Source organism: Monopterus albus, unplaced genomic scaffold (assembly GCF_001952655.1).
Source record: "Monopterus albus unplaced genomic scaffold, M_albus_1.0 scaffold50.1, whole genome shotgun sequence".
NCBI classification, from domain to species: Eukaryota; Metazoa; Chordata; class Actinopteri; order Synbranchiformes; family Synbranchidae; genus Monopterus; species Monopterus albus.
The window spans coordinates 2,659,563-2,672,720 of record NW_018127930.1 but is presented as its reverse complement, the minus strand read 5'-3'; the positions used below and the strand labels follow the sequence as shown (position 1 = coordinate 2,672,720).

Sequence of the window (13,158 nt, the reverse complement as noted above, 5' to 3'; positions counted from 1 at the left end):
ACAATATTACAGAAACTGAAGGGATGTACAGTAGTTTATATTCTTGTATTTGTTTTTAACATGTTTCCATTTATATTCTCTTTGTTTTTCCCCACTTACAATTAAAACAATTCTTTATTGAGAAAACAGTTCCTAGTTTTGATATATCTGGTTTTATTTTTTATTTTTTTAACTTTTTTATATATCTCAAGCAAGGGTACATGCTTCTTATGATGTTCAAAATCAATAGAATATGCACAAATAGCAACCCTTCATATAGGAAGTAATACATTACATTCAAAAATATACACCCTACTTTGATCAATTAATCAATCTCTGGATAGTACTCCAAATATAATCTCTCGGGAGAAATACAGCCTCCTGAGTTTTTCATATTGTATTTTCTTATGGCAAATACATATCTATTTATACAATGATACAGCTGTGCAACTGTGCAATAAGCAAACTTTCTAGCAGTACTAAGTTGAAGGCATCTGTGTAGAATGTTTCACTGCTCGTCCAAGGTTTGTTAGCATGTTTTGAATGAGCGGTGAGCATACTCATTACATGTTTGTCAATAAAGTTGTAAGGTCAGTCAAACTTTGGGGTGGCGGATAATACAGCTCAGAGCAGAGAAGTAACAAGACATAATTATAAAACTAAGCAAAATAGTTAAAACCCTGTGCATGGTATACCTGTGGATAAACACAGGTCTCCACTGTACAATGGTAATAAAATGTTGCCTTTGCTGCTACATACATACAGTGCAGTCAGAAACTCAAAGTAAACAGTGGGCCACAGTCTCAAGCTACAGTGTGGCAAAAGGGGGGTATTCTCTGTTAGTCAGTTGCTGTCATTTGGCTCAGTCACCAAAATCTGGGATGTCATCATAGGAGTAACCCCGGTAACCTTTGGCAGCGTAGTATGCAATTCTCAAATGGTAAAATCCAGGAAGGAATACAAGTATTCCTATGATGATGACAGGAATGGTGCGGTCTGGATACTGGAAACAAAGGACAGAAATGATGAGATGCTACAAGATGACTTCTGTTGTGTGTCAGATTATGCCCTTTCACCATGTGCACTCAAACATAATTAGGAATACTGTACTTGGAATTGAGATGCTGGAGGAAGCATCACAGAGTCCTTGACATATTCAGCTGGGGATGACATATCTATCTGCACATTGCCTCCCCGCATATCATAAACATCCTCTGAATGAGCAGCATGTGCAGGAGGTATGCAGACATGATGGCCTCATCTGTCCAAGAACTGGTTTTCACGTAAATTATTAGTCATTTCATACAAGGCAGCGGACTACTAGGAAGCACCATCAACATTGAAGTGATGCTTAAATTCACCACTAGATGGCAGGCTTGTGCACTGAGTTACTGTTGAGAAATGCACTGCTGCATGAGCCATTCCACCGCCTATCATCTTGTTGAGGTTCTGCAGATGAAAGCTTTGGACACAGGCAGTAAATGCTAACACTGTTCTTAGGTTGCACCGTTTCCAGGGTGAAAAATGAAGAATGAACTTCATTTTGCAATTTTGGAGGACTGGCCCTTGATTCCTCAGATTAAAATACCTGAATAAAGTAGTACAATTTTTTCAACATTGACTTCCATTTTCCTTTTATTTGCCACTGCAGCAGCTGACTGTTGTGTTCACTGACCTTGACTGTCACTCCAGTTCACCAAAAACACTGCTGCCCAATATACACAGGTATACACAAGTATAAAAAAAAAAAGTTCCCTCTCTTCCAACCCAAAACTCCCACAACTTGATGCAACCTGTCTGCATTCCATTCCCCCAATATCCATTGCTTAACTCTTGTGTAATTTGTGGTATTAGACAAGCTACTTCAACTCGTGTGGGCTAATTGGCAAGTAAACGGCTCAAATGCTCTGATGCTGCCTTAATGTCAGGTCAGATTTTCTGCAAATACATTCTGCAAACTGGGAAAAACATTCATATTAACCTCCTACTGATAGTTACAAATATAATATGTGCAGATTCTGTTATCTCCCACACAGAGTCATGATTTCTGGAAGCTCAAGCCACAGCAGGAGATCTACCAAAGTAGGCACTCCAAGGTAAAACATATACAAATCATTAGTTATGAAATGCAATCAAACTATTATGGGCCAGGAAAAGCAAGAGTGCAGCAGAAAAACTGGCAGCAGGGTAATAAAATGTCAACATAAGGGTTCAATTACAGCTGTTTAAATACAAGATTAACTGCAGCATGAGTATTTTAATCACCACTAGACTTGAAATTTTGGAAGTCTCTAAATCTGTGTCAGAACCACAAATGTTTTTGTAGCACCGAGTATCAAAAAATACCAAGAACCAATAGCTGACATCAGATGTAGACTGATCAGCCACAGCACTGAAACCTGTGGCAGGTCAAGTGAGTAACACTGATTTTTTCGTTACAGTGACACCTGCCAAGTGTGGGATATATTAGGCAGCAAGTGAACAGCCAGTTCTTGAAGTTGATGTGTTGGAGGGAAGGCTAGCCCATCTAGTTGGATTCCAGAGAGGAGCTACTGTAGTACAAATTGCTGAAAAACCTAATGCTGCCCATGATAGACAGGTGTCAGAATCTAGTGCATAGCAGCTCACTGTATAAGGGCCTGTGTAACAGCAGTAAGAATGCTCACACTGACCCCTGTCCACCGCCAAAAGTGCCTACACAGAGCAATGGAAGAAGGTGGCCTGGTCTGATGAGTCATGTTTTTATTCATCCTGCGGTTAGCCAAGTGCATGTGCAAGATATGTTCATATTCATCAAAGTTAGGTACTCAGGTATTCAATTGGCACTACTATCAAAAATACCCAGTCGGAGTCAACAGAGCATCAGTAACAAAATGCACCTAGCTACTGAGCCTGGCCAGGCTGGCACACTGCAGTTTTTATACAAGCCAGTGCTACAGTCGAGTCACTAAACTGAGTCCGAGCAGAGTCTCGAGTCCCCAGTGTTCGAGTCAAGTACGAGTCACCAAAGAATGATCTGAGTTGAGTCCTCGTCTCCAGCTTCAGAGTCTGAATGCAATCAATGCTTGAGTCTAAATCCAAGTCCGAGTCATCAGTGCTCAAGTCCATGTCAAGTTATGAGTCCTGAAAATCTGGACTCGAGACCGAGTCCTGGACTCAAGTACTACAACACTGGTGCAGGTTAACCAAATAAGAACTAACATATTAGCTAGCTTCAGAGGTGCTGGTAGGCAGACTTTGTAACAGAGCCAGACTATTTGCTTCCTCCTGTTTCTACCCTATATGCTTGGCTAAGATAACCAAGAGATGCAAAGAGAGAGAACAGTGGTATCTGTTTTCTCATCACTTACCAAGAAAGCAAAGATTTTCAAACTGTTCCTTTAGCATCAAGATGCAGCCAAGATAAGCTGACAACTTCATTAATGAGGCGCGCTTGGAGACACATTTTGTCCACATGACATAGAAAAAGAAATATAAGGTTTCTCTAGTTTCAATATATGAGCAACATACACAGAAAAAATATCTCCCACACAGGAATTACACTGAGAACAGACAAGAAGCAGACAGCTCAGACAGAAACATTTTTGTCACAAATGGATTTTCAGGAGAGTTCTATTCTGAGAACAGGCCTGACAGGGGTAGCCTGTCAGTTTTAAGGTACCCAAACATCATGGGAGAAAGTGACATGCTTAACTTTGAGCCTTTAGCCAATAAACATAGAGCCTATTTCAGTGTATAGGCTGTGGATACGTTATAGCCATATACAGTACCATAAACCCAAGCAGTTTCCCATTTGAATAAAGTTTTGTACATTAACTGACCAAACTCACCTCAACCTGTATGGTTCCTGCCAGAAGAAGGGCTCCGAAGATTATCAGCAAGGAGCCAATCAGAAACAGGAATACTGCTAGTGTAATTGCCTTATATGGGACCTTTGGCGGGCTTTTCTTGAACTGGAAAGTGATCAGATGTTGGACAAAATACAAGGCATTCAGTTTTTAATGCCACTATGAAACAATATTAGGTTTGTAGCATTACCAGAGAAAAACTGTCTTACCTGTAAGTCTATGTAACCATCATCATCAGTAGCCAGCTGGGAGTACTTGACGTTGTTGTTGGATATTGCAGCACCCAACATGTTGCCTCTAGCTGCCTTCATTATGGTATAGGAGCTGGTTGGACAGAGAGACGCCGTGTGGTAACCATCCAAGATATTGCAGCTTCACTGGCCCAATCTTGTTTCTCAACTGTACTCCTTATCAAAATAATGTTTGCTACTCATCGGTTTAATATGACCATATATCATTTCTAGACATTACTGGCCCATATGTTTAAAGTTATACCAGGGTATAAACAGTCAAAATACAGTATCTCATGATAGAGTAAATATATCATCTAACAACATACTTCCTACAACCCTGCTTTGAGCAAATATCAGTTTTAAAAAAAAAAATTGACAGCACACCTTCTGAAAGTCGATGAAAGTGAAAACTTTAAGTAGACTGAGAAGTTAGTGAGCACAAGACACACATCCCTTCTTCTCATTTCCACTGCCACTTCTGCTCGAACATTTAATCAACAACAATTTCAACCAGTATCTCATACAAGATTCATTTTCACTGCAGAAATTAAGGCAAGGTCGCAAATTCTCTCTGTTCAAGGTTTTTATTAGTGAAATGAAAAGTTTGCAGCACACTGAGTGGTTTGGGGAACTTTTGAGCTTGATTTTTTGCAAAGTCCGCCTACAGCTGAGGCTGAATGGAGACATTTTTTTCCCACCCTTCAAGAGCACAGCGGGGATAAAATCATCTCAAATGATGCTTCTGTTGACAACAACTAATATTAGCCTAATCTACCCCTTCTTTTCAAGCCATGATGGCAACTGCTTCTCATTATGACTAATTAATATTTCTTGTGTCTATTCCACACAAACCAGTCAGCGTTAATAAAGTCCATTTAGTCAAACATTTTCACACATTATCACTGCTTCACTGCATGCAGCATCCACACATTAACAGAAATGGAAACAAGAAAAACACCACAACAATGATCAGAGGGACTTGGAGGAGTGTGACTACACATACGATCTAATCTTCCTTGAGGCCAAAGTTTTGCTTATGTTGGGAGATTCTGGCTCTGTGCATCCTTGCATTTGAACCTCCCCGCCCCGCCACGGGAAACTAAATCAACAAACAAATACTGTTGCTCCTGCTTGGACAGAGAATGGAGAAGCTTTCAGAAACATTGTTATTTTTGCTGGCAGCTGTCACCGCAACTTGCCGCCAAGCTCCAGGATATAGTTGTTGTACCACTACACTTAACTGCAACAGGACAAGGTTGTGGATTTTGTAAAAATATAAGAAAGTGTTTGCAAGACCATTTTTTGGGCGGGGGGGACACAAACATATGCAGCTTTGAATGAAAATTGAAACTTCAGCTATGTGGCAGTATTCACTAGTACTGGTTTTAGACAGGGACAGAACCTATTGTGCAAATATTCCATAGGATTCTTGGGATAACTTTCATTTTGCAGCACTGCTCCCTTATCTGCAACTTCTAAAATGCACATTTTACCTGCTTTGTAAATGGACACACGTATTAAATATTTTTATTCGGGTTATTTTCAGGGCTGTATCTATCCCTGAGGAGACTGGTCATGCAAATTTTGAATACATTTCTTGGGAAATGGGTTTATACTGCAATTTGGACTTTTTTTTTTCAAAATCCTTGCTACTCTGGTTTTCTTAATAGATTTCAAACACTATAAGGTTTTGTACAGTATATGGCAAGTGTTTGATACCTTAACATTTAAATGTACCGTAGTGACGTTAGCCTAGTTTTTATAAGTAATGTACAGTGCATGAGCATATTGCGTTGCGACAGTAGCCTACATGTACTTAAGATACTGATTTATACTTTTTAACCACATGAAACTGTAACATGTATTAAAGTTTCGTCTCATATTGTTTACCATAAACAATAAAAATAAAAGTAGCATTAAAAGAATTGAGCTTTGTATCCACCCGGGAGTAAGTTAGTAGCGCTTTAGGTTCCTAAATTAATCCTCCGCACAAAAATCACTACACAGACCAACTTAAGGCTAATAGCTTAACAGTAACTTAGTCGTTTCTGCGCATTAAGAACATTGCGTAGTTGAGGCTTTTCCGGCAAACAAGTGAAAATGAAGCTGTCCACTACAGAGCGGACTGCTAAGTTGGACTGTGCGTTTTGTTTAATATACATTCGTACCTTAACTAGCAAGAGCATTAGCTTCTCAGAAGTTACGCTATAAAAAGCTAACTAAGTTATACTGGCATGTACAAATGCATACGCGTTCATTTCTCCTCTTTCCGCTTACCGTGACTCTAACTATGATAAAAACAGTAAATGCTGATGTCCAGTGTAGACAGCTGCTCCACAATGTCACATCTACAAATTATCATCCATGGAAAATCAACTTCCTTATTTACATACACTACGCATGCGCATCAGGTCCTATTTCATGTCCTGTTCACGGGCTCCATGTTGTCCTCCGGTATCCAGCCTTAAAGTAAGCTAAAACTCAGTGGTGGAAGATTAATCCAACAGTCTTATTTATGTATGTCACAGTATATTTGCCACAGTATAAATTACTCTCGAGTTTAAGGAGCTTCATTCAATATTTCACCCCAGTAACGTTTTAATAGGTAAATGCAGTTGATGTAGTTTATACTGATGGTGAGTTTTTTTCCATTGATAATTTTGACTCTCTCTATGGTCCTTCTCACTCTCTTTAGTTGTTTGACTGCCTTTCAAGAAGCATCATTCTGAGGTTGTGACCCTATACCCCTGAGCCTTTGGACCCCAGGGTCTTCGTCCTGTGGGCTCATTTAGTAACTTGTCCATGACTGTTGAGTAGTTTAATATATAATTATTTGTATTGTACAAGATGATCACAGATTTAGCATGTAAACTATTAATTTGCAAAATACATAATAACTAGAGTAGTATAAGAGTAAAATATATATTAAATTTTTTTTTTACTTCCCTCTGAAGGGAAGCTATCAATTGTGTATTGCCTTGCTGTGCTTTTGTCATTAGGGATGATCCAAACTCTCAGAGGGGTTTTAGGGGTTACTACAGGTTACCTTTCATTCAAAATTCCAGGCATGTACTCCTCAAAAAACACACATCATCCTTGGATTACGCTGTACGATTTTTCTTTTGGGTAAATTTCCATTCCATTCTTCTTTATTTATAGATTCACACTAACACTTTCACAATAAATTCTATTTTATCTCTCATATTCCTCTGGGTAAACACATTCCAGTCTATTTGCTGACTAGCTCTGCAGTTGTCTGGGTAAATGGAAAGTAAATGGCAAGGTGCTTCCAGAAAAAAACATCCTCCAGTTTGAGCTTTTTACAAAATGGATTGCCTGTCATGACTGCCAATGACACCAGTAGCTGATATGGAATTTTCTTTTTTAAGCTCAGACTATTATGCCTTTTTATTCAGAAGTTGCTGTGAGTGTCCAGAATATATATTCAGTATTGCCACCTGATTTCTATTCTTTGTTCGGTGACAACTCATTGTGTGCAATGAAATAATTTCTCTCCACTTAATTCCATACAAACTCCTGTGTATTAGGTTCTGTGATAGAAAACTCATATACTGCAGCCTGATTAAACTTTGTAAACTGTTTAAATCTTGGTCTGCAAGGAAACTATCATCTTATGTAAACTACTGACATATAAAGCCTCCAGTATATCACTGTTTCATTATTATGTGGTGAATGTACCTCCATATGTCTGGGAAGTAATCATGAGCGCTTGTTTGAGCTTCAACAACTTGTATCAACTAAGAGTCAATTAGCTGTTTTTAGACACAGACATCTACTGTAGATTTGAAAGAACTATAATTATGTGCCAACTGATTTGGAGGAATGCAGCATGTTTCAGTCGAATCATATCAACTGGGAAAAATGTCACCCATGATTGCTTCACAGCTAAGCCAAACTTAACAGCCTTTACGGAGTATAAATAGAATCGGCTCCCATCCTTCAGGAGGCATTTCTTCTATCAGTGGGAGCAGGAATCAAATAGGAAGAGGATGAGAGTTCACACATATACATCTTTCTCACAAACCATGAAGCTGCATGCACAGACCTGCTGTAAGAGTTCCAGCTACCAAATCTTAAGCTGTAGTCATTTATTGTGCACTTACATTACTATATGGTACAATTCAAGTAATAGTTTATAAAGTCTATACAACAAAGATAAGAGTTTACTGCCATGCTAGCAGCTACTTTGAGTTATAATGCTAACCTGTTCACAAAGTTACTTACTGTGTGTGTAATGATTATTTGTGTCCACCATCTAACATACTAATATTTACCTATTAGGACTTAACACAGAGTATATCTGAGACTGATGGAAATCTCAGTTTCACAGGTTTTTAGACCCTAAACCAAAGTATAAGACAAATTAAAATTTTGACCTGATGGTGACACTAGATGAAACGTCCACATATCAACAAATTCAGTACAACAGGACTACATCCTGAAGGAGAAATGAGTATGTGCATCAAATTTTGTGACTTTCATAAATAAGACAGCAGAGTTATGACTGCACTACTTTGAATGCTGCAAAAAAGAACTTGGCATGTCATGTTGAAAAACCGCTGGAAGAAGCTTTATATCATTGGCATCATCAAAGCCATCACTAATGGAGTGAAATACAACATGCACTCCGAATAACATCTCAGCAACATTCTTTTCTTTTTTCATGTTAAATCAGAAAAATCTACTGGACCCTTCTGCAATTGAAAGATTTATGAGTAATATTAAAGTCCCAGAGCCAGTACAGTAAACAAGTTAAGACTCTTCTTACATCTATAGTAGTTTCACCTGACAAACAGTTCTGGTGCTGCGTCCCTTAAAAAAAAAAATTTCTGACAGCCCGAAACTTTCTTCACTATGTAATAGCCATGCTGATACATTTAATAAAAGGGATATGAAACATGAACAACAAAGTCTTGAGGCACACAGTGCACATGCAGTGAGCCATCTATCTAAGATCTCATGGCACTTTAATAACACAAAACCTATTTCAGTCTCCGGTCTTCAGAAAGTGCTGAAAGGTTGTTGCTAAAAAGGAGTTCCTGCTACCATGGAAAATATATGGTCTGTACTATCCTGTTTTTTTATATTCAAACGTCAGCTCCTGCTGTTCTGCCAGCACCAGGTCATGCTGTTCACCTCGGGACTCTTATAATGTACCGGCTGTTTTACTGTATGGTTTAATACTGCTCATATTTTCTTGCAGGAGTTTCATCATGTTACCAGAAAACACAGGAACTATTATGATGTAGGAATGATGTAGTGCACTTATCTTTCCATTTTACATGGTTATAAAGGGATCCTTGTTGCACACATCATTTGGATGACCCCCAAGTTTATGCTTGTCATATTTTTGCTGTTGTACATTTGAGACTTTTAAAATGTTTTTAAATCACATACAATTTAAAAACATACAATACATCATTTTATATATTAATTTCTTTTTAATGTTTACATGCAGGGCTCAGTGCAATGGAAAATCAACTCATCTTGTTGGTAGTCTCAACTACAAACTACCAGCCATATTTCACAAGTTCTAAGAGAGCGGGAGACATGCACACAGTTCACAAGAACAAAAATTTAAATTTCCAAATATTAAATAACCAAAGGCATCATTAAACTAACAAATTATACTATATTCCATCTCAATAAGGATATGCCGCACATGCTTAAGACACTACACCACAAATTTAAGTTTAAACTATGAATCTACAAAATTACCGTGACTATAATTCATAATTTCTAGCACCCATCTAGCAGAAAAGATAGATAAGACCTGACCTATTCCCTACATCTGTTTTTACCTGCTCCGAGCAGAAACAACAAGAAAAGGAATCAAAGTCTCTCAAGCAGTACCTGTTCAGTTGGCTCATCATTAACATGTGTTTTTGTTGTTGTTGTTTTAATTCAAACTAATCACAGTAAATTATTTAATTTACTACATTTTTGAACCAGCAAGGCTAAACAACACAAAACAAAGTATTTTGTGAGCACCTAATGTTAAAGGTTTTCGCACACCTGACCAGGGAAAGAAGCATTTTATCAGAACAGCAGCCTCACATTGGATTTAGCTGGCAGTTCAGTATATGTTTTGGCCTGGATTATGAGGCCAAGTGGTTTGTTTCCCATCATGGCACTATCTCAGAAACTCGCACCAACTTTGGCAGTAGCAACCCTCTCTTATGGAAATTACTACTAAAATTACTATCGTAAACTGTATTTCCAGTTATGTTATGGTGGCAATGTAATCAATTCTTGAATTATGTTTTTGGTTAAATTTGAATCATTATGTCTGGACAATGTGAATGTTTCTGTCTTGGAGAATTTTTTATATCTGGGAGTTGCTGAGTCTTAGAAGAATTGAAGGAAAAACACAGGGTAGCATCATGAAGCATCTCAGTTTAATTGCTTGTCAACATAAAAAAGGGCACCACAGCATGTTAGTGCTCTTCTCTATGTTGGCATGCAGTGAAACCGAGATGCTTCATGATGCTGTTTTTCCTTCAGTTCTTCTGAGACTTATCAGCTCCCAGACATAAAAGATTTTCCATGACATTCCTAAACCACATGATGTGAGTGCCTAAACATAACCGTAAAATGTTTAATAAGGCTGCAGTCACTAGTAAATAATGCAATGGAAGATCAAATAATTCGTTGGAAACCAAATACACTCCTTGCTTGAAGAAATATAAATTAATTAAAAAAAATTGAAAATAAAAATATAATTCAATGTTTTCTGTCAAAATTAGGAGCTTAAGTCTATAAACCAATATTGCTAGAATTAAATCTCTTAAGCATGATGATATCTAAAAGCTGAATTTCCCACAAATTCAGGCATAAAGTCAACAATATTTACCCTGGGCAAACAGATTTATTTGATGGTTCAAAGTCACCATGTTCAACTAAAAGAACCAGTTACCCATTTGCATATTCAAATAGATGTTGCAATCCCGGTATTTGCAGAATCAAGAGGACATTCCTAAAGTTGGTTTGGCCATGAGCTCTTCATTTCAATTCTAATGGAGTTTTTTCCTCTTCTGGAACCAAAGGTTGATATATTCATCCCGGTTCTCTGTCAAAGCCAGAGGCTTTACAGTATAATGAAACAAAAATGCTCATTTCAAATTATATTTGCCACTATTTGCTATTTTATTTTATTTCTTCTTTTTCATCTCTAGGTGCATTCCATAATTAATTTGACCCATTATATCTTTTTCCTTCAAACAAGTCCCCTTGGTAGCAGGCATCCTCCAGCATCCTCTGCAGAGCCCTGCCCAGCACAACAAATTAGCACTGACATCATTTCTTTGAAATGCCTACCTGACTGTGTCTGCACATAGCAGGAAAACAATGTGGAATACATCTGATCTGGATGTAAGTGCATCACAATGAACTGTGGTTTAAGTAAGAAGGCTGTACAAACACGTGTGTTAGTTTTCTTGTTCATCTATCAGAGATCAAGCTTCTGGGTGATAATTCAATGTTCTGATGGATTTAACAATTTATTCAATACCAAATTTGTGCACTGTGTCAGTGTAAAAATCCTGGTGTATAAATTAGCTGGGATTTTTTAAATTAACTTTATCAGTAATTATGACAAGTGTTATCCATCATAAAATGTTTGATAGTAATTTGACAGTAATTACAACAAAGTCACAATTACTATTACACAATATGGCCCCAACATTCCAAGGGCATACACAAGAACGGTGCAGGAAGTGCAAACCTTTCTACATCACTGTTTGCACTGTTTTTATTTTTTCAGACTCCTCTGAGACATGTATAAAAAGAATTTTTAAAAAAGGTGAATACTGTAGATGTTTTCTTGTATTCTCTGACTAAAACACAAGCTTACAGAACTTTCTCAGTTTGTAACAAATCACAGATTAAGATTCAAACTAACCAGGACTCATTCACCTTTGTTGAAGTAGAGACATTTGATTTGTTGGCACAGTTTCTGCTTTTATTTTAATTGTTGATCATTTACGTTTCTAGAGCTCAACAATTAGTTACTTGCACCAAACATTATACAGTAAGCCACAGTTTGTACAGTGATATGCAGAGGTTTTACAACAAGGCAGAGCATAATTCAGCAATGTTTTTGAGTTGTGTGGTAAACAAATACCTGACCCCTGCAACCAGTAATGTAACTGCACTATCAATCCAGATCTCCACAAATGACTCAGAGAAAAAGTGAAACACCAAAATGCCTCAGAACAGTTAGCCAAAAGCTTCAGTCATGCTGTGATATGTGCCATGACTAGACAAAACAGTTGACAACGCCATATAAGACAGAAATATGAAATGATGTGCTAAAAATGCACTGAGAAGGCAACAAATTGCCATGCTGTGGAGGAGAATTTAAAAAATATAAATATCTACTGGAGTTTGAAAACAGGTGCAGCAATACTGACTGAATATGCAAGCCATTTTCATTAGAATCAAAGATACACAATGCCTATAAAATCTTTTTTAAAGGCCTTCTGGGCTGTGAGGTTTATATTATTACACTGATACAACCCCAAACCAGAAATAGATGGGAGCTGAGGTATCACATCAAATAATGTGCTGCTGTATTGTTTCCAATGTAATACACGACACAGATGATTTACACATCATTAATTCAGCTTTAAATTTGATTTTACATACCATCCCAACATTATTTCTTTAAATGTCAGTAAAATGGTAAAAGGATAAACATACTCTAGATTCTGTGCTTTACTGGAAAGACTTTCCACATTATTCCAATAAGTAATCATCAGCCATCTGCTCACAGCTTATCTAATTTACCTTTAAATTTCCCAACTTGCCAAGTTGGAAGTAGCCATTATTACTTAGTTGAATGTATTAAAAGTTTAAGGACTTATGTAAGTAGTTTCTGAATGTCATTTCTCTTTTTCTCATAAAAAAAAATCATCCATGATGCTGGTGTTCAGCCAGCTTCATTCCTGCATTCAGGTAGCAAACTGAATGAACAATTAGGCGCCTTTACCTACCTATGAATAATTTAGCATTTACCCAGCTGAAGCTGATAACGATGAAATGCAGTTCCCTCTGCCAAGCGGAGGCTGCAGCTGCAT

The 13,158-nt window shown here is 37.6% G+C and overlaps 1 protein-coding gene across 1 annotated transcript; it reads right to left on the bottom strand.

Annotated features, from left to right (window-relative positions):
* Nucleotides 1-151: 151 nt before the first annotated feature.
* Nucleotides 152-6,451, bottom strand: LOC109960837 (transmembrane protein 230-like). Its single transcript, XM_020601220.1, has 4 exons — nt 6,338-6,451; nt 4,037-4,151; nt 3,810-3,932; nt 152-982 (listed from the first exon to the last, which is right to left on the bottom strand). Exons 2-4 carry the CDS (start codon nt 4,136-4,138, stop codon nt 842-844), a joined length of 366 nt encoding a protein of 121 aa, XP_020456876.1. The 5' UTR covers nt 4,139-4,151; nt 6,338-6,451; the 3' UTR covers nt 152-841.
* Between the last annotated feature and the right edge of the window lie 6,707 nt (nt 6,452-13,158).